At 50.5% G+C, this 26,310-nt stretch overlaps 1 protein-coding gene across 3 annotated transcripts in view; it reads left to right on the top strand.

Moving 5' to 3' along the window:
* The first annotated feature begins 17,909 nt into the window (after nucleotides 1-17,909).
* Nucleotides 17,910-26,310, top strand: part of IL10RA (interleukin 10 receptor subunit alpha) — a 95,925-nt gene continuing 87,524 nt past the window's right edge. For 2 of the 3 annotated variants that reach the window (XR_015241323.1, XM_086679002.1), the window contains exons 1-6: nucleotides 17,910-18,066; nucleotides 20,089-20,209; nucleotides 20,803-20,987; nucleotides 21,879-22,045; nucleotides 22,664-22,814; nucleotides 23,665-23,786. Coding sequence is in view for 2 of the 3 variants with exons in the window: in XM_086679002.1 (XP_086535128.1) it covers nucleotides 18,000-18,066; nucleotides 20,089-20,209; nucleotides 20,803-20,987; nucleotides 21,879-22,045; nucleotides 22,664-22,814; nucleotides 23,665-23,786 (813 nt within the window). In the remaining variant the exon portion in view is untranslated. The remainder of the gene's footprint in view (nucleotides 18,067-20,088; nucleotides 20,210-20,802; nucleotides 20,988-21,878; nucleotides 22,046-22,663; nucleotides 22,815-23,664; nucleotides 23,787-26,310) is intronic. The other variant, XM_086679003.1, reaches the window with a different exon arrangement.

Here is a 26,310-nt window from a genome sequence, read left to right as displayed (position 1 = left end):
GGCATCTACAGACACAAAGACGGAGCCACATACCGTGAAAGTGGCAGCCACAGGGACAGAGCCCCATCCCCCTCCCTGAGTGCATCACCCACAGTCCCCTCCTCTGAGGCTCAATGTCTGCCTTCAACCCCAGCACAGACGGCACCGTTCACGGTTTTTAAAATGGTGTGACTAACACATCCCAATGGTAATGAAAAGAAAGTATCACATCTGGAGTCAGATCTTGACTTTGCAACGTATTAGCCGTGAGACTTCAGGCAAAATGTCAAATGTTCCCTCTTTGAGTCTCAGTTTTCTCATCTACAAAACGGACACAGCAACGCCATTATCTCTCAGGATGGCTATGCCTTTAACTTAGATGATGTATGTGAACAAACTTAGAGCAGTACCTCCTGCATAGCACATGCCCATTTGTATATTCGACAACTGTTTATGGGGTGCCGATATGTGCCAGGCGCGTGCTAGCTTTGGAGGCGCAAAGATGACTTGGAGGAGATGCCCTTCTGCAAGGTGTCTTCCAAGTTCTGGAGGAGGCAGGCATTGGCTCCACCACGAGCTAGAAGAAAAACCAAAGAGGTTGGCGGAGTGCGGGGGGGGGGGCGCTTCCCACAAATACGAATATCCTTCTTTTCCTCCAGGTAACTTGCTACGAATCCAGAAGTTGGGGAGTGGTCCACTGAGACCCAGTTGTCCCCTCTCCGGGGTTGGCCACGGAAGGGACATGGGCACAATCCTCAGTCAGCTGTCCCAAGTAAGACTAGTTTACGGCAAAACTCAAATCTGCTAAATGAGCCAGGGGATGAGAGCCTGGTCAGGGCGCAAAACTCTTGCCTTAAGGCACATCAAAGACCTTTAGAATGTTTTTGCACTTAGTAATCCCAGTTCTTGAAATTTCCTCTAAGGAAATGATCTTAAAAAGAGGAGAAACTTACACGTGAAAATGATACATCAAAAGCGATTTTTTTTTAAATGACATGCCCTTTAACCCAGTAATTTCACTTCTGGAAATCTATCCTAAGAAAATAAGCAGAGAACCATGCAAAGGTTATGTTGTATAAGGACGTTCATTACAGTGTTTTAAGCAAGAAAATTCTTTATTCTAACATCAAACAAGAGAGGAATTGGCAAGGTAGACTCTGGTGTTTTCAGAAATAATATTCAAACATTGAACAACCAGTCAATGAGGGCTCTGAAGGGTGTGCCATACCTGGGGTTAACCTCTCAGCTGCCAGATTATGAAAAGGCTCAGGAGGGATGTCCCAGGCAGCCTGGAGTAGAAGACAGATTGAGTATGGTACAGATAGTTACCTCTTATTTACAGAGCTCAAAATTCAAATAGGACTCAGAGGAGAAATACACAGTCATGAAAAATGATCAAGACATACGTATATACGTTTGTTGAGATTCACCCAATTATACACTTAAGACCTGTGGATTTTACTGTATGCAATTATGTCACAATTTTTTAAATTATTGTGGTATGGGGCGCCTGGGTGGCTCAGTCGGTTAAGCGGCCGACTTCTGCTCAGGTCACGATCTCACGGTCCGTGAGTTCGAGCCCTGCGTCGGGCTCTGTGCTGACAGCTCAGAGCCTGGAGCCTGTTTCAGATTCTGTGTCTCCCTCTCTCTCTGACCCTCCCCCGTTCATGCTTTGTCTCTCTCTGTCTCAAAAATAAATAAACGTTAAAAAAAAAAATTAAAAAAAAAATTATTGTGGTATGGCTTAGTGGCTAAAAGCCTGTATTCTGAACTCAAATAGAAATGCCAGCACCACTAATTCCCAGGCAAGTTATTTAACCTTTCTAAGCCTCAACTTCCTGCCCGTAAAGCAAGGATGATGATAGTTTTCACATCAGAGTATTGTTGTGAAATTAAGAAGGATAATTAATGAAAAAACATTAACACAATGCTCAACATTTAGTGTTAGCTATTAATGTTAGCTATCATTTGACAATATGGAAAAATATATATAATATATATCACATCACATATGATATACATATGTATCACAGACACATGTAATCACATACAGATGTATCTTATGTATCTCATATACATGTATGTATACATAGATGCATATACATGCAACCATATATATATATATATATATATATATATATATACACACACATATCATATGTATACAAATATACACTGGGGCGCCTGGGTGGCGCAGTCGGTTAAGCGTCTGACTTCAGCCAGGTCACGATCTCGCGCTCCGTGAGTTCGAGCCCCGCGTCGGGCTCTGGGCTGATGGCTCAGAGCCTGGAGCCTGTTTCCGATTCTGTGTCTCCCTCTCTCTCTGCCCCTCCCCCGTTCATGCTCTGTCTCTCTCTATCCCCAAAATAAATAAACGTTGAAAAAAAAAATTAAAAAAAAAACAAATATACATAGATGAATTATAAAGGCCAAATACAGGGGCACCTGGCCGGCTCAGTGGGTTAAGTGTCCAACTCTTGATGGACAAGATGTCGGCTCAGGTCATGATCTCGCTGTTCAAGACATCAAGCCCTGTGCTGGGCTCTGAACTTGGCATGGAGACTGCTTGGGATTCTCTCTCTCAAAATAAATAAATAAACTAAAAAAAAAAAAAAGCCAAATACAGATTATACTTATGGTACAAATAAAACCATATGTATTTTTTTTTTAATGTTTAACCTATGCATCAAACAGAGGCAGGGATGGAGTGACCCCACAAAGACGGCAATGTAAGCTTTCCTGACTTCTCTCCCCCTCACGAGAAGAACAACTAATAACTATCCATGGGCAAGACATCACTGAGAGAATCCTAGAACACAGAAATGAGGCTGAGGCCCCTCTGCAGTACAGAGACTGAGACAGAAGGCACTGGAAGGGTAAGGGAAGCCGCTATGCTCCGACCTCACCTCCAATTCCCACAGGCCAGTGAGCGTTCCTCTCTGAGCCTATGGTTCCCCCAGAGTGAGAAGAAAGCCCAGGATGGACGCCCAGCCCCTCCCCCAGCATCGTGGGTCACTTTGTGGGGGTCACAGGGAAGATCACAGGGGATCACGGGGGAATCTGCAGAGTCTGACCGCTGGGAATCAGATTGCAATGGAGAAGAGGGAGGAGTTTGCAGCAACCAGCACCTGGATTTGGGCAGAATGAGCTCCTACTAGTAATACCCAAGCAGTAGTCCCAACCACGAGCTTTGCTGCACAGTCTGACCAGGAAACTCGGCAGGGGATAAGTCAGCCTGATCTGGAACCTCAAAGAGCCTTGTTGGCCTTGGAACCTAGTCTGCCCCTGCACCTGGGCAGGAGAGCTAACTCAAAGTTCTGCCCACTGCCGAACACAGCCTGCAACCCTGCTGGGCAGGAAACCCATTCAGAGTTCCTGGGAATCTCCGTAGTCTGCCCTGTGGCCCCGATTAGAGTGGCACTTGAATGGAGAACTGGCCAGTGGCTCTTTCCATCTGCAGAGCAAAACCAGTGACCCCATCTGGCCAGATAACTCAGTGCACAGTCTTGCCTGATTTGGATTCCCAAAAAAGCCACGCAGGTCTTGGGTCCCTTCTGCCACGTGGCCAGGACAGGGTAACTCACTTGTAGCCCCACCTACCGAGTAAGGTACCCAGTACCACCCGGCTAGGAAGCTAGAGAACCCCAGACAACCACACAACCCATCCTACAGCCTCCCATGGGCAGGGACCCAGACCAGTAATCCTACCCATCTGTTCTCAGCCCGGAGCACCACACCCCCCACCAATGGAATTTGATGCTTTTCTCATGACTGTGCTGGAATTATACGTTTGGGGGAGGAAGATCACAGAGGTTAAGTGCTAGTCTCATCATCTGATATCAGGGGCAGGTGTGACCTCTGCTGATATTGACCTTGATCACCTGGCTGAGATAGTGTTTGTCAGGTTTCTCCTCTGAAGAGCTACTCTCCCCCCCCCCCACCCCACCCACCCCCCATCCATACTGTCCCTTTTGGAAGGAAGTCGGTATGTGCAGCCCACACTTGGGGAGTGGGGAGTAGATGCTCACCCCTCAAGTGAGGCTGAAGTGTCTACCTAAATGATTTTGAATTCTTCCACATAGGAGATACATCTCTTCTCCCGGTTGGGATTGCTCACACTTTATGCAGTCTGTCGTTGCTATCAGCCAGAGCACCATTCCAACCTGAACTAGATCTTCCCAATTCTAACATTTGTTGGACACTTACTACGTATGTTGCACTAAGCTGGGCATCTTTTGTGTATCTTATTTCGCTTCATCCCTACAGTAACCTCATGCAGTGAATACTATCAGATCCATTTTATGGCCAGAGAAACTGAGACTCAGAGAGTTCCTCTACTCGAGAACCCCATCGTATTCTTCTGCGTGCTTTTCACGCCACACGGTAAAAATGGAGTGCATTCTCCAGACACTCTTGGCTCATCCAGATCCTGTTCTGCTGGGTGAGCCCTGTTCCGAATCTTCTCATTCACACGTTTCCCAGCCTTTCTCTGAGGTTCCCTGTCCTCTCTCCCCTGCTGGACCTGGTTGTGTAGTCAGTGGGCGCTCATGTCAACTTGCCCCAGAGCCCACCCCAGAATCAAGTCCCACACGATTCCCCGCTGGTTGCCTGAGTGCTGGATCACAGATGGCAAGATCCTGACCATGAGAGCAGCCCCAGGGACCGAGGGGGTCACCGCTGCTCACACAGCAAGATCCCCCCCTGCCAAAGGACAAAAAGAACACCTCACACCCAAGAAGACCTGAGAGCGTCAGAAGCCTGTTTCACACTCTGAACAAAATCCCCCACCCAGATGTTAAAAGGCGAGAGAGCAAGGAGGGAGTTGAAGACATAAAAGCCACTATGGTTGGAAAAGAAACCAGACAAGATAATTTCTGGGCAGTTAAGCCACCTGCCCCCACAACGGCCCCTGGAGGAGGGTATCACTGAATAAAAGACCCGGCCAGTTCTGGAGAGTTCGATCCCTCAATGCTCAAGGTTTTTTTCCCCCTCACCCTTACCCCTAGGTCTCATATCGGGCACCACAATGTGGGTAAAGACAGGACTCGGGGGCAGAATCGCATCCAATTTGGACAAAAGCCCTCAAAGGATGACAAGGTAGGGATTTAGATTCTCACTTGACCGTAGAAATGGAGGCTTAGAGGGGCGCCTGGGTGGCGCAGTCGGTTAAGCGTCCGACTTCAACCAGGTCACGATCTCACGGTCCGTGAGTTCGAGCCCCGCGTCGGGCTCTGGGCTGATGGCTCAGAGCCTGGAGCCTGTTTCCGATTCTGTGTCTCCCTCTCTCTCTGCCCCTCGCCCGTTCATGCTCTGTCTCTCTCTGTCCCAAAAATAAATAAACGTTGAAAAAAAAAATTTAAAAAAAAAAGAAATGGAGGCTTAGAGATGTAAAGTCATTTGCCAAACAGTACAGCCAGTTGGCAGGTTGTGCGACCCCCGCCTTGGGCTTTTCGCACAAGTGATTTGATGGAAGAGACCTGGGCCACTGCCATCACAAAAGCAGGAAAAAAGAAAGGAAGAAAACAGAAACAAACAAACAAACACGTAGAGGCAGCTGGCAACAGTGGCTGATAAAGAGGCAGGTGAGAATTGTTGGTTACAACAGTGCTCCGCAAAGTTGGGGGTCATTCAGAAGATGAGAAAGGCTAGTGTCGTCAGACAAGGTTCTCTGCAGACACTGTTGGATGCTCTGCAGGAGGGAGGAGACGGCAGAAACAAGGCCAGATGGGTCCACACTCCCAGAACACGCATCTCTTCTAACTGCCATCGCCTGGAGCTCCGTGCCTGGTGTGGGGTCCGGTGTAAGAACCCCTTGGTGTCACGTGCCTTGAGAATCCATTTGGACCAAGCACTCCGGACAGGAGGACTGGAGCCGGAGTCCCGGGAGAGGAAACTAGAAACCTTAGGGTTCTGCTTCTAGGCAGACAGACCTCCAAGGCTTGCCAGCTCTGGGCCTACCGCCTAAGCACAGAGTGGAGCCACACTAAATGTTTTTTGACTTGAGTTAGGTGCTCCTGAAAGGGACGGAGGCACGGAGGGGTGTCATTCTCCCAAGACCACACAAGCCTGTAAGTGGCGGAAGTGAGATTCAACCCAGGTCAACAGACTACTCAGCACATAAGCCCCAGTGTGCCTGCCCCTCCACCCTCCACTATCTTGCCTCGAGGACCAGAATAATGTCATTTTTCTCATCCTATTCCCCGTAACTTCTGACACGATGGCTGCCACACGGTAGGCTTGACCAAAGCTCAGAGGTCTGCCCATCACTCACTCAGGGGGTTTCCTTGCTAAACCACACGCCATATTGGGCAGGAAATGGAAAGATGGGGCGTGAAGGCAGAGCAGTGAGGCAGGGCCCCTGGATACCGAGTAGTGGCCATGGGCTAGGATTGGGGTAAAGTGTGGGGAGGTGACATAGAATACTGACTGCCACACAGCCCCTGAAACCCATATCCCTCTTCCCACGGGCTCCGCCCCAAGCCCAGCACATCCCACCAGTGCTGGTGGCACCCAACATCTGCCATGTCTCTTCTGCTAGAACACTCTTCCCTCCCCTGTTTATCAGTTACCCCAACTTGCCCCTCAGATTCCCAACTCAAGCAGCACCTCCTCATGGAAGCTTTCTTGGGTCTTTCTCACCAAGTCAAGGGTCAATCACAGACCCTCCTAGCACTTACCACAGTGGCAAGCTTCCATCTTATTTGGGTGATTATTGGATTAACATCCATGTCCCCTTCTAATCCACAAACTCCAGAAGGGCTCCCCTCTGCTTATCGTACATTCCTTGCATCCTGCAGTGTATGGTATTGCGTGAATGCTCAATAATCATATGTTGGATACAGGAATGACTGAATTAACATAGAAACTAATCACCCTCTGTGATTAGGATGGAAAATGGCTCCCCAGAAGGCAGCCAGGTCCTAACCCCCGGAACCTGTGAATGTTACCTTCTGTGGAAACAGGATCTTTGCAGCTGTGATTAAATAAATGCTCTTGATCCAAGATGTGGTATATATATATACATATATACATACATATATGTATGTATACATATATGTATATACATGTATGTGTATATATATACACACATACATACAACAGAGCATTTCTCAGCAATCAAAAAAAATGAAATCTTGCCATATGCAACTACGTGGATGGAACTAGAGGGTATTACTCAAAGTGAAATTAATCAGAGAAAGATAAATATCATATGACTTCACTCATACGAAGACCTTAAGACACAAAACAGATGAACATAAGGGAAGGGAAACAAAAATAATACAAAAACAGGAAAGGGGACAAAACAGAACAGACTCATAAATATGGAGAACAAACTGAGGGTTACTGGAGGGGCTGTGGGAGGGGGATGGGGTAAATGGGGAAGGGCATTAAGGAATCTACTCCTGAAATCACAGTTGCACTATATGCTAACTAACTTGGATGTAAATTAAAAAATATAAAAATAATAAATAAATAAACAAACAAACAAAGGCTCTTGAGGCAAGGAGATTATCCTGGATTATCAAGGAGGGACCTAAATGTCATCACATTGAAGTTCTTAAGAAATTTTTGTGATGGGGCACCTGAGTGGCTCAGTCGGTTGAGTGTCTGACTTGGGCTCAGATCACGATCTCACAGTCTGGGAGTTCGAGCCCCGCATCACGCTCTGTGCTAACAGCTCGGAGCCTGGAGCCTGCTTCAGATCCTGTGTCTCCCTCTCTCTCTGCCCCTCCCCCGCTCATGCTCTGTCTCTCTCTGTCACAAATCAATTAACTTTAAAAAAAAAAAAAAAGAAATTTTTATGATAGGAAGGATTCTACCCTAGAGCCCCAGGAGGGAGGAAGGCCCTGCCCAGCACCTTGATCTCAACCTGGGGAAGCTGATTTCGGACTCCTGGCCTCCAGAACCGTCAGAGAACACATTTCTGTTGTTGTCAGCCACCACGTGTGGGCTAATGTGTTACAGCGGCCCCCAGAAACTGATACACCTCCCAAGCTTGACCTGCCTCTTCACTGTGACCTCCCCGGCCCTCCTCCACTAACCCCCTCCATGAGCAGACAATTCAGATTGGGGGGAGGGAGATGAAAAAAGAAAGGGGGTAATCAAGAAGAAGGAGAGGAGAGGCTAGCACAAAAGGCTGGAGTGTGAGTGGGTAGGGGGAGTGGATTTTACTCAGATGCTGGAGCCAGGGCCACAACTGCCGAAGAGGAGCCCCGTGTTCATGCCTCCCCTCCCCTTCCCCAATAAATATTCTCAAGCGGAAGTGGGAGAGGCTGAGAGTTCTCAAGTCCTTCCTCGGCTTCATGCCCCTCACCCCACCCCCTGGCCATGATCCCCATAGAAGAGTCAACCTACAGCCAGGCGAGCCTCACTCCCTGGCCTCCAGCCCCACACTGGCCTTGCCCAAACACTGCCATTTACACCCCCACCCCAGGGTCTTTGCACTTGTTGTCCCTCTGCCTGAAATGCTCTTCATCCGCATATCCACGCGTCTCATTCCCCACCTGCTTTAGGTCCTTGTTCACATGTCACCTACCAGATGAGGCCTTCCCTGATCACCCTATTTAAACTGCGATCCCTCACCCCATTCCCTCTACCCCTTCCTTATTTAATTGTTCCCTGTAGCACCGACCACCGTCTGACATACTACATATGTATCTAACTTATTAGTTATTTACAAGTCTCCTCCCCCGCCCCCCCCCCCCCCCCCCCCCCCCCCCCCGGCATGAATACTCTATGCGGCAGGAGTTCAGTCTACTTTGCCTAAAAGTAGGCCTGGTACATGGTAGGTGGTCAATAACTATTTGCCGAATGAATAAACATTCTCAGAGGGCCTTTCTATGGGGCAAATGGAGAGGTGCAGGTGGGAACAGCTAGCAGGGTGCAGGGTAAGAAAGCCTTTGCTTTGGAAGCCGTCCGCCCAGCCACCTCTCAGTGCCAAACACAGACCCCATCGGAGCCTTTCTTTGTTTTTAATGTTTATTTATTTTTGAGAGAGAGAGGGAGGGAGAGAGAGAGTGAGCAAGGGCAGGGGAGAGGCAGAGAGAGACAGGGAGACACAGAATCTGAAACAGGTTCCAGGCTCCCAGCTGTCAGCACAGAGCCCCACGCAGGGCTCAAACCCAGGAACCGTGAGATCATGACCTGAGCCAAAGTTGGGACACTTAACCGACTGAGCCACCCAGGCACCTCCCCACCCCTCGCCACAAATCAGAGCCTTTCTTACCATTCCTAGTCATTGTCATACCCAGGGGGTCCAAGGGGCACCGCAGAGTCATTACAGACCCCACCCTGGCTGCTTCTGGTTCCAAGTCTCTCACGGGGATGTGTGGAGCCACAAGGGCCCCGGACTCCTGCCAGCAGGCTCCAACCTGGCTCCTTGCCTGGCGGCCCCCAGCTGGGCCTGTAGCTGGAATCGTCCCATCTGCTGCTTTTTGTCTGTGGCTGGCAGGGGTAGGCGGGGAGAGGAGGAGGAACATGGTGGAGGAGTCACACAGACCCGGGCTGTACCATTGGCTGCATAACCTTGGGAAAACCATATAACCTGAGACTCGGTTTCCCCCCGTGTCAAAGGGGAAAGACTGCATCGTCTAGGATCAGGGGAAGTAATGGCAGCACACTAGCTTGGCACAGTAATGAGTGCCAGGTGTCCTTACCTCCTCTCTCTCCAGCTAAACAGCTTCCAAGGCAAACACCATACCTTTTCCATTTTTGTACCCCAGTGCTTAGCACAGTGGCTGACACAAAGCAAGTACTCAATGGATGTTAGCAGATTTGAGCTACTGACCCACGAGGGACAAGGGCCGTGAGGAAGGTGTGGCAATTATGGATTTGTCATCAAGTGGGATATCAGAAGAGCTGAGTTACTGACTTAGGCCTTAATATGTGGTGACCACAGTTGGACTGGGGAAGGAAAATTAAATGGACAAGGGGAAAGAATAAAGTCCTGAGCTCAAGAACACAGTGTAACAGAAAGAGGCTACTGGACTGAGAGCCAGAAGTAACTCATTATGTGGTTGAATAGGGAGCCTCTCCTGGGACCAGTGGGTGCACAAACACCCAGGACTTACGTGGAAACCCTTCTGATAATTTACAAAGCAAGTAGTGACCGCTGATGAGAATTTCATGAACCTCAGAGCATTTGTTTCCTCCAGCCTTCTAAAACTGGAATTTCTAGGGGCGCCTGGGTGGCGCAGTCGGTTAAGCGTCCGACTTCAGCCAGGTCACGATCTCGCGGTCCGTGAGTTCGAGCCCCGCGTAGGGCTCTGGGCTGATGGCTCAGAGCCTGGAGCCTGTTTCCGATTCTGTGTCTCCCTCTCTCTCTGCCCCTCCCCCGTTCATGCTCTGTCTTTCTCTGTCCCAAAAATAAATAAACGTTGAAAAAAAAAATTTTTTTTAATAAAAATAAAAAAAATAAAACTGGAATTTCTACAAATTTGTACCATGAAGCATGAGTCGCCTATGTGGAATTCATACCGTGCATCAAAGTTACAATAAAAATGGTATATATTTCTGAACATCTATCACTCAATCAAGGGATTTTTGTGCGTTAGAAATTTATTTACCAAACCAACGCTTTAAGAAATGTGAAAACAAGCGTGCCATACCCAAGAATGCTAAAAAAAAGCTGCAGAAGAAGTGCTAATTTTCCTCTCACAGGTCCTGAGAATTTTCCACGTGGGGTTCTTCGGTGTCCTGGGAGCAGGGGCTGGGGGCAGGAGGGAAGGGCAGGGTAGTGCAGGCAGGAAGGATGTTGGCTACTGGACATGAGAGAGGCCAGCAGGATCCCTCTGCATTAGTCACCCACAGTTGGCTTATGAAAAAGAGCTGGAAGAAGGTGCAAAGAGCATTAACTCACTCGTTTTTATGTCCCAAAAGGTCAGATGGCCACAAAATGAATCTGAGGGTGAGGTGTGAATCTGCCATTGTCTAAACGAGCTCTTCCTCTCTGACTTTCATTTTCTTATAAATTATAAGAACTTCCCTAGGACCGTAGCTTCTCTCTTCCGTGACCCCCTCCCACACACCCATCTGCCGGACATGTGTGCACGCTCACCACTCAGTATCCCCGGCCGGCCTCTAGTTACCATTTCTTGTACTCGTTGTCAATTCTGTGAAAGAGGAAAGACTGTGTTTCTAATATGACCTGGGACAGAAGCTATGGGCAGATTAAATTGACCTCCATACAAGGATTTCAGGGTTCTATGGGGACATCGGAATCTCAAGATATGAGGGACTGGGAGGAGACGGTTTGGGGTTGTGAGCTGATCAAGGTATGCTTGGACTGGCAGTGAACAAAAAGGAGACTTGATCAGATAGATAGATAGATAGATAGATCGATCGATCGATCGATAGATAGATAGATAGATAGATGGATGATAGATAGGAGACCTGATCTAATAGAGAGAAAGAGAGACAGGAGACCTGATCCAATAGATAGATAGATCGATAGATAGATAGATAGATAGATAGATATAGATAGATAACCTGATCCAATAGATAGATGATAGATAGATAGATAGATAGATAGATAGATGACCTGATCCGATAGATAGATAGATAGATAGATAGATAGATAGATAGATAGATAGATAGGAGACCTGATCTGATAGAGAGAAAGAGAGACAGGAGACCTGATCCAATAGATAGATAGATCGATAGATCGATAGATAGATAGATAGATAGATATAGATAGATAACCTGATCCAATAGATAGATGATAGATAGATAGATAGATAGATAGATAGATAGATAGATAGATGACCTGATCCGATAGATAGATAGATAGATAGATAGATAGATAGATAGATAGATAAAAACAATACCAATATCCTACATGCGTATTACACCTTGGATTTGACAAAACGCTATCTATCTAAGCTGGTCCTTCTGATAATATATCAGAGTTATTTATTACAGGTTTAAATCCCTGAAAGTCCAAACACCTGATAAGGACAGTGTTTGACTAATTTTTGTACCCCATGGTGCCTAGTGGAGGGCACCTAAAAATGTTTGCTTACATTATTCCTGTCAGCATCTCAATGAAGAGGTATCATCCTCATTCTACAGCTAAGAAATCTGAGACCTGAGACCCAGTCACAGATGACAGCTAACGACTGGATCTGTGAACCCCTGTCTTAGGTCTTCCCATCAAGCAATTGCTGCCAGCAGAGATGTAGTGGGACACAAACCTTTAAATACTTGAAATTACAAACCTAGGGCTGCTGGAAGGGAGGTGGGCAAGGGGGTGGGCTAAATGGGTGATGGGTATTAAGGAGGGCACTGGTTGGGATGAGCACTGGGTGACGAATGGAAGTGATGAATCGCTTGATTCTCCACCTGAAACGATTACACTGTATGTTAACTAACTGTTATATAAATAAAACCTTGGAGAAAAAACTAAAATACTTGAAACTAAATACCGTAACGCAAGGAGATACAGGCAGTTTCTATACCGCAAAGTAGGCATTAAGATTGTCTTTAGGTGGGAGCCTCCCTCTGTCCTGGGTGAACCTCCTGGGTCACGTCAATGTAAAGTAAGTGCACGTCCCTCACTTTGGGCAAAGCCCTGGACATCAGCCGTGGGTCCAAGGCGGGTGTCTCAGGCGAAGTGTTCTAGGTATTTTTGGGCAATGTCAACTGAGTATCTCCTTCGCAGAACCATGGCCCTGCACAGTTAGAGAAATGGTTCTCCCCAAGTCTGAGTCTGGGCTGTCCTGTCCAATACCTGTAAAATCATTGTTCTTTCTCCCGGTATTACTTACAGAGGACCGGGAGCCCAGACAAGGGCAGGAGAAGCAGGCAGATCTGGTCTTCACCCCGACCCCACCCCCACCCCCACCCAAGGAGGAATGACTGTGGCAAGGCCCTGGACTGGGCCTGACATGCCACCACCACCTGAGGCCACACAGCTACTGTCCCACCTGTACTGTTATTTAAGACTAAGACAGATGTAAAGAAATATGCAAGGGGCGTCTGGATGGCTCAGTCGGTTAAGTGTCCGACTTCAGCTCAGGTCGCGATCTCTCGGTTTGTGAGTTTGAGCCCTGTGTCGGGCTCTGTGCTGACAGCTCGGAGCCTGGAGCCTGCTTCAGAGTCTGCCTCCCTAGCTCTCTGCCCCTCCCCCACTCACGTTCTGTCTCTGTCTCTCAAAAATGAATAAATGTTTAAAACAAATTTTTTTTAAAAGAAGAATGCTATGGGCACTATGTCCACGCATGAAGTGAGAAGCCTCAGCCCAGAGGCCACCACTGTGAGGCGCTGAGAGCTGAGCTGTGAGGTCCCCCGATGGCTCTGGGCATGTGAGGCTTCCCTGGAGAACTCCACAAGTGATCCAGGAATGAGAATCCAAGAGCAGGTAGACTTCCTACATTCGTGGGATGGGGGCTCAGGCTGCTGTTAATTGTAGAATTAAAGGGAAATGACACCCCTGACAACTGGAGAAATCAAGGTCATCTGGGCCACGGAACGAATACCCAGCTGCCTCTTGAAATGACATGGGGTATTTTTGTCAATGTTCTGTTCTTAACCTGCTGCAGCCCAAGTTCACAAAGCAATGACAGTGGACTAGGACCTCTCCCTCCCTGATAAGAGGATTGCCTTAAAAGTCACTTGCAGGGGAGAGGTCCCAAGTACAATCAAAGGCCCCAGTCCCTAGAGTGGGGTGGGACTCAGCACCATATACAGCCTGGAGGAAAATCAAGTGCAGGCAGACACAGAAAAAGGACTGGCTCCCTCTGGCCAGTATGAGGCCTTTCTGCTGAATATTTCTAACAACCACACCCCCTGTCATCTGGGGAACCTCCGACAATTGTCAGCACACTTTGCATCCGGCCTTACAACAGCCCAGGAAGGGTTACAATGATTCCAGTCTTGTCAGTGGCTAACAGAGGTGAAAGCACTGCCCCAAAAGTACACGGCCGGCCATGGCCGAGCCGGGGCTAGAACTGGGTCTCCAGTTTCCAAGACCCACAGTCTTCTCCCAGGAGCCTTGTGAACCTTGGGCACTGACCAAGCACAATGTCCCGGCGTGAGGTTGCAGGCGTGAGAAAGCTCTTTGCTCCAACTCTGCTGATTCAAGGGAATTAGCAGGAGAGGTTCCTCAACTGGTAAATCAATATTTCTTCCTCTTGGGGCGCCTGGGTGGCTCAATCCGTTAAGAGTCCGACTCTTGATTTCGGCACAGGTCACGATCTCATGGATCATGGGCTCAGGCCCCACGTTGGGCTCTGTGACGACAGCAAGGAGCCCGCTTGGGATGTTCTCACTCTCTCTCTCTGTCCCTCCCCCCTCTCAAAAATAAATACGTAAGCTTAAATGTATATACATACACATATATACGTGTACGCATATATATATATACACATATATATCTTCCTCTTTCCTCTAGGCTGATGGGCAAGACACTCTGCTGTAGCCTTCCTAGTGTTCCACAAGCTTAGCTGCTGTGGAATGTCAGGGAAAGAGACTTGAACCTCAATCTGAAGACCAGGGTTTTGATTCTGCCATTAACTAGCAAATCCCTCAGGGGGTCACCTCCGTGCTCTGAGTTTCCTCTTCTTCGGTGGCCCCTTCACCTCACCTCTGTGGCTGTCCTCGACCCAATGACTACCAAGGGTCCTCAGGCAGTCTCCTTCCCTCTGTCTGCTTCTCGGGGTCTGTTCCCTCTAGGGCGCTCTCTGTTATGGGTGGCTCTGACACAGCAATCACAAGGCCTGGAACTTCCCTAGTCACTAGTCAGGGACAGAAACTGCAAGTCCTGCCTATAACCACAACTGAACATGGGCTTCCTACCCTCCCAGATGTCCACCCTCCCCCCCAGGGATGCCCGTTGAGAAGCGTCATCCCAAAGACCAAGATGAAGTAAAGCGAAAATGAGACAATGGAACCATCCAGAGCTCAAAATTTGCCCTAAAACTTTCCCAGTGTGGCCATGGGGACACGATCCCTACCCAGCTCCACCCACAGCTTTTCTGGGGCTTCACCACGCTCCCTCCACCCACAACCCTCAGCCCTGAGCTGTTCCTCCTCCCCCCACCCTCTCTCTCTCTCTCTCTCTCTCCCTCTCAACTCACCACACATTTGTCTTCCCCAACAGCTCTTCCAAGATAGGAAATGGCGTTGTTTACACAGTGTTGGAAGCATGAGTTCTGGAGAGACCTGGGCTGTAGCCTGCCACTCACCGGCTGAGTGATACAGACAAGCGACTTAGTCTCGGACCTCACCACTCTGTCTCTAAAACACCGGTAACGAAGCCAATCTCGTAGAGTGGCAGTCAGGATTCAACGAGACAACGTCTGTGCGTGAACCAGGATAGCCAACGCCAGACGGTGTAACAAAAATCCCCAAATCTCAGTAACTAGATACGACAAGAATTCACTCCTCGCTCCAGTCACAGGCTCACACAGTTTGGGCGTCTTTTACCGAATCGTTCTCCTCTGAGATGTGATTCAGGGACCCAGGCTCCTTCCACCCCCCTTGGAATCCTCCACCGGACCCCTTCCGGCGAGCTGACAGAATAACAAAGGGAAAGTTACAGGCCAGGCCAGGAAGTGGCACCCATCAATTCAACTTTACATTGGTTAAAACCCAGTCCCATATTCCACCTAACTGCAAGGGAAGCAGGAAATCTAGTTGCTACGAATAGCAGAACCTTAGAGCAGAACACCGAGAATACATAACTGCATACAAACCAAAACAAACACATGAATTTCTTTTTTAAAAAAAAAAAAGGTATGGTGGGGCGCCTGGGTGGCTCAGTCGGTTGAGCGTCTGACTTCAGCTCAGGTCGTGATCTCTCAGCTCATGAGTTCGAGTCCCACGACGGGCTCTGTGCTGACAGCCCAGAGCCTAGAGCCTCCTTTGGATTCTGTATCTCTCTCTCTCTCTCTCCCTCAAAAATAAATAAACATTAAAAAAAGAAAAGATATGGTAATCATATGTCTGACCTAATTCCTGTTCTCAGTGCTATGAGGCAACAGGACACATGGGGATAGCCTGTATTCAAATGCAGGCTCTGCCTGAGCAAAACATTAATCTATGTCAGCCATGGTGACTCTCATCTTAAAACAGGTAAGCTGACTTACACATTTTACAAGGTTCTTCAAAAGCGCCATGTTCCCCCATCTCTAAGTGGACACTGCCCTCTGTCTGGAACATCCTCCATATCTGCCCTTCAACCCAGCTAGCTACCTCCTACAAATCCCTCAAGTATCAGCTTAGATGTCACCTCCTCCAGGAAGCGTTCCCTATCCTCTACACCAAGTTATGGTTGAGAGCCCGTTTCCTGTGTACCCACTTTGGCCTATACTTCCTTCCCAGAACACTTCCCATGGCATATTAAAATCTCTGTTTACTTTCCGTCTCTAGCTAAATTGTAAGGTTCTTGGGGGGAAGGGACCTTGTTCTGATCACTATTTTATCCTCAGCTTTAATACAGGATCTGGCCCAAACTGAGTGTACAGAATAAAATTGTCATGTGAATGAATTAAGAATCCTGACCCTCCCTCACAATGGCAATGGGGTTAAGACTTTTAAACTCTTATAACCGAAAAAAAAAAAAAAAAAAAGTAAGTAAAGACAAGCTCAACAAGAAACTGTCGTGTACTCCTCCTTCAAAAGGTCAGTGGGAACTGAAAAGTCATTTCAGAAGGCAGCCACACCCCTTGGGTCATGCCTGGATACTTTTGGCCACTTAATCTTCCAGTTGGGCAACAGAGAGTGCAGAAAACATTCTCACACATTACAAACCCTGGAACTCTTTCTCCCAGCTGATCTGAGGGTGTGGCAACAAGAGCTGTCCCCTTAGGGTGGCTCTCTGACTGACGCCGTGTCCTGCCTCCCTATACCACTCTCCACTATCCACGTAGGTGGGGCATCCCTGACCTTCACTAATCATCATCAAAAAGTGAGGTCTTACTAGCCCTACAGTAGACCCTCAGCCCAGAAGAGGACTCCCTCCCCAAGACACCCACATGCTCTTAAGCAGGTGTCAGCGCACAACCAAAGTGAAGTGGACAAGTTTGTCTCCCATGCTCTCACATCTTCAGTGCACCTGGAGTGAAGTCTCGTTTGAGTCAAGTGATACGGAAGCATGAGTAACGGACAATATGCTACCCAGTCCCCCAGGAGTTTTATAGGAAGGCAGGAAGTCAGGAAGGAAGGAAGAGAGAGAGAGAAAGAAAGAAGGAGAAGAGGAGAAAAGAAAAGAGAAAAGAGAAAAAAGAGAAAAGAGAAAAGGAAAAGGAAAGGAAAGGAAAGGAAAGGAAAGGAAAGGAAAGAAAAGAAAAGAAAAGAAAAGAAAAAAGAAAAGAAAAGAAGAAAGGCTCTAAATGTGAGATTTCAGGCAAGCGACAGAAGCCAAAAGCAGCTGAAGGAGGCCTCGGACACCCCTCCCAAACTATTTTACCGCTGGCTTGGCTTATAACCCTACACCCACGCACTAGGGCCACATCGAGAGTCACACACGTGTCCTAACAATGCTGCCTGAGCGCCTGGGGCACTCTCCTCCCTTCCCCAGCTCCGAGTGAGCGCTTGGCCTTGGCCACAGCTCCAATCCCAACCCTGTTTGTCCATCCTGCAAAATCAGCTCTGACACCCTCACCCCACCTTCCGCACCCCTGCCCAGACTGCCCGGGCTTGCTTTAACGCGATCGCACTGGGCGGCCTTGGAAACCGGGAGCGGAGGGCTGGGAAGCAGGGAAGGGACGCCGGAACCGCGTCCCCTCCCCGGGACAGCCCTGTGCCCGCCCACTCCCCCACCCCCGCATCCTCCCCACCCGAGTGGGCGGGGAGCGCAGAGCTGCGGGCTCAGGGCCGTGGGCAGCTGCCCGCGCGAGCATCCGGAGGCGCGGCCTCGGGGGGAGGGGGCGGGGCGTCTCGGGGCCCCGCCCCTCTGACGCAGCCTGGCGGAGTGCGGGCGGGGCAGCCCGCCAGCCCGAGCTCTCAGAGGCAGAGCCGCGCAGTCGCGGCTGGACGCGCGCAGCACGGCTCCGGCCCCCGGAGGATGCGGCGCGCCCAGGATGCTGCCGCGCCTGGTAGTGCCGCTGGCGGTGCTCCTCAGCCTGCGCTTCTGCTCCGGCGCGCACGGTAAGGATCGCAGCCCGGCCCTCCCCTGCCCCCTCCGCGCTCGCCCGGCTGGGCTGTGTGCGTGTCCACACGCGACCCCCGCCTTTCGTCGCCCCTGCGTTAAAGTTGTGCGCTCCACGGGGAATCCCGTCTGGCTGTCCCTCTGGGGAGAGGGGAGTCCATTGTCCAACACCCCCCCCCCCCCCGAAGCTCCCTCATTCCGGCAAGCCTGAGTCTTAGGCTCCCCGTTGTGGAAGTGTAAGAGCATTAAATTGATGGGGGGTAAGGGGGTGGATAGAGAAGTCAGATAACACCCCCGCGCCCGGCTTATTGTCCATCCACTTCCAGGCCGATCAGAAATTTAGCCTTGGCCTTTTTTGTTGTTGTTCTCGGCCAGCTAAGACTGCTTCCCCACCCTGGGGAATGACTTTGATTCCCCATCCGACTCCACCTTCCCTTAGAGGTCCACTTAACCTGTTTCTTCCCCGTGCCATGCCCTGGCTCATCCCAGCTCTTTCCCCTCACTGTCACCTGTGGCTCCATCTGATCATCCCCTGCTTCTTCTTTAGCCCCTAACGTGCTCCCACTGCCACCCGCCTCCCCCTACCTCCTCCTACCCCTTAGCTCAGTCTTCTCACCCAGCCAGCTATCCTGGAAAGTTTCTGCAGGGAAGCCGAGGCAAGCCTGGAGAGAGACTGAAAGGGCAGCGAGGTGGCGGCAGGGAGAGCAGGGACTGAAACCGCGTCTACACCAAAACACAAAGTAAAATATGCAGTCAGCCGTTCACATGATCGAGAGCTGAGTCGGGGACGTGCAGCCCAAACACCACAGAGACCCGCTGCATTTTTCACTTTCCATCCAATGTTCTGAAATCGAAACACCGCCTTGAGGATCAAAGACATTGTAGGAAAGAAAGAAAGGGACAGGGGAAATATACTCAGTGCGAATGTCAACTCTACAAGAAGTATTACTAGAGATGGTGAGAAATTAGAGAACAAAGGAAGCCTGGGAGAGTGGCTGGCAGACTGAGAGACATTAAGGGATCAAGGAGGAGAGAAGAGGGATTGACTAGGTATTGGCCTTGACCTACCTCATTGCCCTTGACTGGCCAGACTCTCAGCATAGGTGTATTTATTACATTCTTACAAATAAGAGGTCTGGTGAAGTTAAGTAATTTGCCCAAGTCACACTGGCAAGTTCATTTGAGGCCTCCTGAAGTTGGAGTTTCCCCCTGGTGAATGGGAGGAGCAAGGGTGGAAGATGGGAGTTCGGCTGTGGTGTTGAGTATCTCGCCGTGGAGCCAAGGGTGCTGGCTCTGGGTGGAAATGTCGTCAGCCCTGTGTAGAACCAAAACTGCTTCGTTCTGTCTGTCAGCCAGCCTAAAGCCCTTCTAGAAGCGGGGGAATGGGGCAAGCACACAGCTTGGGACTGCCCAGGAGAGCTGTGAAGAGAAACAGATGCCAACAAGCAGGACATCTGTGTACCCCCAAGAACTGCAGAGAGGAGGGCTGGGGCTGGAGCCAGGATGGGGACCAGCTATGGGGATGGGAGCAGGCCTGGGGATGAGGCCGGAACAGGGAGGGACAAGGATCGGGCAGAGCCAGGGACTAGCTCATCTGAGAGCCCATTGCAGACACACATACCTTAGCCCTCAGGCTGTGCCTTCCCTGCTGAGATAACATCCGACTCAGCTTGACGCTTCTCAGCCTCCGCTCCTGCTTCCAATCACGGACAGCACAGGACAGCAATTTAAGGACACAACACTAGCTCTGGAATCAGACCCATCTGGGTTCACCCTGACCGGCACTCACTCCATGGGCCTCGGGCAAGTCACCTAACCTTTCCGTAAAACTGGAGTAATAGATGCCTACCCTGGAGGGCTGCTGGGATAATTAACTGACACAACATAGAAAAAGTACTTAGCAGAGTGCTCAGCTCAAAGGACTCAATAAATGGAGGCTGTTAGACGGATGGCCACCGTCAGCATCATTATCCCCGGGAGGCGGGCTCCGCCAGCTCTGATATCCACACTCTTTGCCCCAGGAACAGAACTTCCCAGCCCTCCATCTGTGTGGTTTGAAGCAGAATTTTTCTCCCATATCCTCCACTGGACTCCCATCCCGAATCAGTCAGAAAGCACCTACTATGAAGTGGAGCTTCTGAGGTATGGAAAGGGGAGATGGAGAAAGGAGAGAGGTGGGTGCGGGAGGGGGTGGACCCATCCCCTTGCACTTTCCCGGCACCGGAAGATAAATCGGTCTTGTCCTTGAAGTGACTCCAGGAAGGACCCTGGTGCATATCCATCAGTTGACGAGTACTGATTCGAGTCTCGTGCGTTGAGCAGTGCGCTGGGAGCTCTGGGGTGAAAAGGCCAAGGTGTTGCCTTTACCCTCAAGGTTTTTTCCATCTTACTGGAAAAGCAGGAAGTGCATCCATAATATGGTCGGAAAACAAGTAAAAGCCCAAAGGACTGCAAATGTAGTCGGGAGAAAGGAGAAATGAGGCCGTGTGGCAGCAGGTAGCAAGGCTTCCTGGAGGAAGGGGATGTCCGTTAGATGTTCCAATCTAAGAGAAATTGGTATGCGGTTCCAGAACCAAGAGAGAGATTCTTGCAGTTAGATGCCCTGGGCCAGAGAAAATGCCCTGAGGGCTGGACCATCGTTGAGCTCTCTCCCCGGGCCCCTTGCTTTCCTCTTAAAGGAGGTAGGTTTGAGCACAAATGTCCCTACTGATGCTCTGATCCGGATATCTCCCCAGGTATGGAAGAGACTCCTGGGAGTCCACCCCCAGCTGTAACCAGACCCTGGTGCTGTCCTGTGATCTCACTATTATGACCCTGGACCTGTACCACGACAATAGCTACAAAGCCAGGGTCCGGGCAATGGCTGGAAACCAGTACTCCAACTGGACCAACACCAACACCCGCTTCTCCCTGGATGAAGGTGCTTTTCGAAACTCCCCTGGACCTGGAATATGGCTTTGGGGGTCCCTTCCTGCCAGAAACTCTAGTCTAGAACTCTACTCTGCTCCCATAGCTTGCCATCCAGCCAGGCTTCCTGGCCGGCCACCGTGTTGCCCAAACAACTAGTCAGGACTTTCTGGGAAGATTTAGATGAAAATAGCCAAGTTGTTCAAGATTTAAAAGGGAACTGGAGTTGTTTATCCTACAGAAGAGAAGTCTTGGGGCGAGTTGGAGCAGCTGAGTCACAAGGGCCAGACCTGTGTACTTATAGAGTTCTGGAAGAGGAAGTGAATCCATAAGTTCTCAGCATGGGGCAGCAAACAGTAGGCAGACTTAGATCTAGTCCTCACCTGCTTCAGGCTGAATTCCCAGGGGTCAGGGTGTGAGGCTCTGAGGCAGGGAGATGCTGATGAAGAGTTGGGGGGTCTCTCTTTCTAGAGATAAAAGGGTAAGCCCCAAACTTGATGGGATTCTTCTATTCTGCAAATTGGAACTGACCATATACTCTATGTGTGTGGTGAGCCCACTCTCCAAAATTCAGAGCCAGAACCAACGGTCGTTGAGGTCACTGGCTCCCAAACACCGGCCCGCAGGCCAGTGTTCAGCTGGCTGCAGAAATATTACCCGGGCAGTGTGTTTAAAATAAATGTTTCCAGGGCCCTTTCAAAACTTCAGATTCACTGTGTCTTGAGTGGGCCTGGGGCATCTATATTTTTAATGTAGCCCCCAGGAAGTCCTGATATTCTGCTGGGTTGCAAACCAGTGGCCCAGGTTTTAGGGTGGGTAAAGCTGGACTCTAGAGGCCAAGCACGGGTGGGGCACCCAGGCCCTCCCCAGCCCGCCGGCCTCATGATTTTGCCTCCCCACTCAGTGACTCTGATGGTCAGCGTGAAGCTAGAGGTGGACAACGGCATCATCCTCGGGCGGATCCAGCTCCCCAGGCCCAGGATCGCCCCTACAGGCGACACTTACGAAAGCATCTTCCAACACTTCCGAGAGTATGACATTAAGTTGCGCAAGGTGCCAGGGAACTCTACGGTATGGACTTCCCCAGGGCCGCAGCCCCTGGGCTCCCTGGGCCTCCCTGTCACCCCGGGCCGGCAGCACCTTTTGTGCACCTGTGGGGGACTTTGCTGGCAGAGTGGAGGGCGGTCATGGAGTGGGGAAGGGAGTTGAGAAGCCCTCGGTTAAGATGCACCTGCCAGGTGTCAGGGAGGACCCTGCCTGCTAGCACCAGGCACCATGCCACACATCTGATAGCTGTTAGTTCTGACACCCTTGCAGGTAGATATTTTACTCCCTTTGAAAGTGGGGAAATGAGGCTCCGAGAGGCTATGTGATTGCCCATGGACACCCCGTATGTGGGATATCTGGAATCTGCCAGGAAAGAGGATGCTCTTTCCACCATTTGATTCCAGCCCCTTCTAGAAAGGTCCTCAGTGTCCCGTAAAATGTTCCACTTCTCTTTTAGTACGAGATAAATCATGTTAATCACAGAGATCTTGGGCTGCACTGATGATAGCGGGTTTGTGATGTTTGAGAAAGGGCACTGAAGAAAGGTCGGCCTGGAGCACCTCTGACGGCTCCCCAGCTCTCGGCTCCCGCAGCCCATGAGCCAGGGATATTTTGTTTATGGCTGTGTTGTTTTCGTTTCAGTTCATAAAGCAGAAGATAAACCATGAAACCTTCAGCCTCTCACCTCCTGGAGAACTGGGAGAATTCTGTGTCAAGGTGAAGCCATCTGTGGCCTCCCGAGTGAACAGGGGGCTGTGGTCCAAGGAAGAGTGCATTGTGCTTACCCCACGGTGTGAGTCTGCGGCCAGGGCTGCTGTCCGGGTGGGGAGGGAGGCAGGAAGGGCCTCACACAACCCGAAAAGCATCGGCTGAGGGCTGCCGATGCCATGGGCGCTCCTCCCCACAGCCCTGTGGCTGAACTCCTATTGTCCCCATTTTAGAGACGCGGGAACTGAGGCTCTGTGGGTATAAACAACTTTCTAGGACATGGTGGCAAAGCCAGGCCTCTTGCTTCTGCTGGTGCTTCCACGTGAGCACAGCCGTGCTTCCCAAGAACCCACCACCCCCACCCCAGCCTACCTCCGCCACCTATGGTCTTTCCCGTTTGTTACATTCCTCAGCCGTCCTTCCTTGGAGCTGGGCACAGAGGGCCTTCTAACCCTGCCTCCCCCTCCGAGGAAGCCGAACTGAGCTGCCCCCTGCCACAGCTGCTGAAGCCAGGCTCTCCGCAGGTGCTGTGTCCTTCACAGTCATCTTATGTGGGGAAACGGAGGCTCAGAGAGGCTGTGTAATTTGTCCATACCCTCACGGCTGGTGAGTGCTGGAGCTGGGACTTAGCCCAGGTCTGGCTGCTCCCAAAGCCTCCATTCCCACCCGCTGTACCACCCTGCCCCACCGTTCCACGTGCCGTAGCGTGAATCGAGCACAAAGCCGGAAGCCGAGTCAGTGTGCCTAGTGAGGGAATCCTTCAGGACAGAGGTTGGAAGGCCAGGCAGGGATTCTCAAGAATCCAGAAACATCTAGCTGTATAGCCTAGAGGAAGCCTGGGGGATCACCTGGGCCCGCACTCGGTGGCCCCCGGGAGCCACCCCTCCAACGTCCCACAACTGCCGGGCCACAAACACATCTCTCTGGGCCTACAGATTTCACCATGACCAACCTCATCATCTTCTTCGCCTTCGTCCTGCTGCTCTGTGGAGCCCTGGCCTACTGCCTGGTCCTCCAGCTGTACGTGCGACGCCAGAGGAAGCTGCCTACTGTCCTGGTGAGTCTCCAGGAGGGGCCACTATCCCATCCTCCTTAGCCGCACCAGGGCTCCAGGAGGCAGCGGGCTCCCCCCAGACGGTCCGTTCCCTCAGCCCTGACGTTATCAGCAGGCACCTTCCTCAGGGACCACGGGGACAGAGGCAGGGCTTACAAGCAGAGCCCGGTGCTGAGAACATTATCTTCTAATAGCCCCGATAAGATACATACTGAGTAGTCCCAACCCCCAAGGTGTTTTTGTTACTATTTACTATTAGTACCTCTGAGGCAGGTATTCTCCTCATTTTATCTTCCCCTGTGGGGAGGCATAGAGTGACTGTTCCACGCACAGGGGTCACAGGGCCAGGAAGAGTCAGGCCGAAGCCCAGTCTTTGCCCCCACCTACCGGCTGGTGATGACGAGTGTCCGGAAGAGGAAGAACTCAGGCCTAGAAGCACCCACCTAGTGCTGCCAGCAGAGTGGCAGAGAGCAGAGCGGGTGGTAATTCCGAGGAGGTCATGGCCAGGGTCTCTGACCCCCTTCCAGAGCGTCTCGTCTTGCTACAGTGCCAGCAACAGCTGCACCTGTGCTAGGAAGCCAGCATTTCCAAACTGTCCCGCCTGTCCCGCCTGGGATTCAGGCTTCTCCAGAGCTTGCGGCCACATCCCCCCGGCCGCCATCACTGTGATAGCCGTGGGCTGTGCTGGGGAGGACCGGCCCCATCAGGGAGCCAGGGGCCCTAGGAAAGGCCACCACTGGAAGGGTATCCCCCCACTCAGAGGGATCCCAGGATTTCTGGGAAAAAGAAGAAGAGAGACACAGGTCCTCTGGAATTATTTTGAGTAAGAACTCCAGGAAGTGGGGAGGCAGGGAGAGAAGCGACTGCCTGCCCTACTTAGAGCCTTGTCCAGGAAGCAGAGGACGGTGTTCCTGTGCCCTGGGTACCTTAGGAGACTAAAAAGTTCTCCCTTGTGTCTAACTGAAGTATGTAACTCACGGTTCCTTCTCTGTACTCTGGGGAGATTCAGTTCTATAAACGTGTATACACTGGCCTGTTTAACAAGTACTTGGAGCATATCCGATACGCAGGGCCTGGGGCTGGGATGGGGGAGGTTTAGAGGTGAGTGCCTCCTGGCGGCTGCCCTTCGGGCTGGATAACCGGAAAGCAGAGGGGTGGGGGAGGAGTGGTCCTGGTAACTGCAGCGGGGATTCCTAGCTGGGCATCAGGATGAGCGTCCAGGAAGAGATGAACAAACCGGCAGTGGCCCCTGGTCCCAAGGGGCTTGATCACAGCCTGTTGGGACAGCTGACGTATATGTATTCTTTTAACTCTAATGCGACCCAGTGAAATCGACACAGATCCAAAATGCCAAAGGAGAGGACAAGCAACCTCTGGGGTTTTGCTCCTCTGTGACATCTGGATCACAGAATTGAGCTCTCCTTGAGAATTTTTGCCTCCTCAAGATAAAGGCAACCCAGTTCCCTTCATCAAATGATCGTGGCCATTACGAACTCTACCAATAACTTCTGGCACCTTCTAGCACCTTCACAGTCACTCGCTTAGCCCACTCATTAGCTGTTTTGATCTGATCTTTGGACAAATGGGGATTTCAAATCAGGCCAGCAGAGTACAAATCCCAGGTTTGTTCTTTGCTGCTGTGACTTTGGGCGTGTCATTTAACTTCTCTGAGGTTCCATTTCCTCCTCTAGGAAATGGAGAAACAACACTTCCTTAGAGATGGGAGCATAAAATTCGATTCACCAAACATTCACCGAGTGCCTTCTATGTACCAGGCACAGTTCAAAGCGTTCTCCGTGCATTAACTGCAACATGACCAGACAGGTACTGTCCTTATTGCCATTTTACAGGCAAGACACGAAGGCACAGAGAGGACAAATAATTGAGCCAAGGTGACACGGCTGGCAAAGGCAGAGCTGGGATTTGGGCCATGGAGTCTGGTTCTAGAAACAGCTGTCCTTAATCGCCAACCTACAGGATAGCAATAGGAACTCAACCAGTAAGAGTTGCGCTGGAGTCAAAACTTACAAAGGGAATTAGGGCAGATATGCAACAGTGAGTCCGTCAGTCAGCAAACCTTATGAGTGCCCAGTATGTGCCAGCTCAGCTTAAGCGCCAGGAACATTGTGGCAAACAAAACTAGGCAGGTCCTGCCCTCAAGGTGTTTGTATTCTGCTGGGTGTGGGTAGTATGTATCGTGGGTCTTGGTAGGGGGCGGAAAATAAACTAAAAAATAATTCCAGGAACCGAGTACTAGAAAGAAGTAAACTAGGTTAATGCTGGGGCGCCTGGGTGGCTCAGTCGGTCAAGAGTCTGACTCTTGGTTTCGACTCAGGTCATGATCTCACATTTCATGAGTTCGAACCCTGCATCAGGCTCCATACTATCAGTGTAGAGCTTGCTAGGGATTCTCTCTCTCCCTCTCTCTCTCTCTCTGCCCCTCCCCCTCTCACTCTCAAAATGAATAAACTTAAAATTTTTTTAAAAACTAGGTTAATGCTGGGGCGCCTGGGTGGCGCAGTCGGTT

The sequence above is a fragment of the Puma concolor genome, chromosome D1, assembly GCF_028749965.1.
Source record: "Puma concolor isolate L17-30 chromosome D1, mPumCon1.1.hap2, whole genome shotgun sequence".
NCBI lineage: Eukaryota > Metazoa > Chordata > Mammalia > Carnivora > Felidae > Puma > Puma concolor.
Note: the sequence above shows the minus strand (reverse complement) of the source record. Positions and strands in the feature narration are given on the sequence as shown.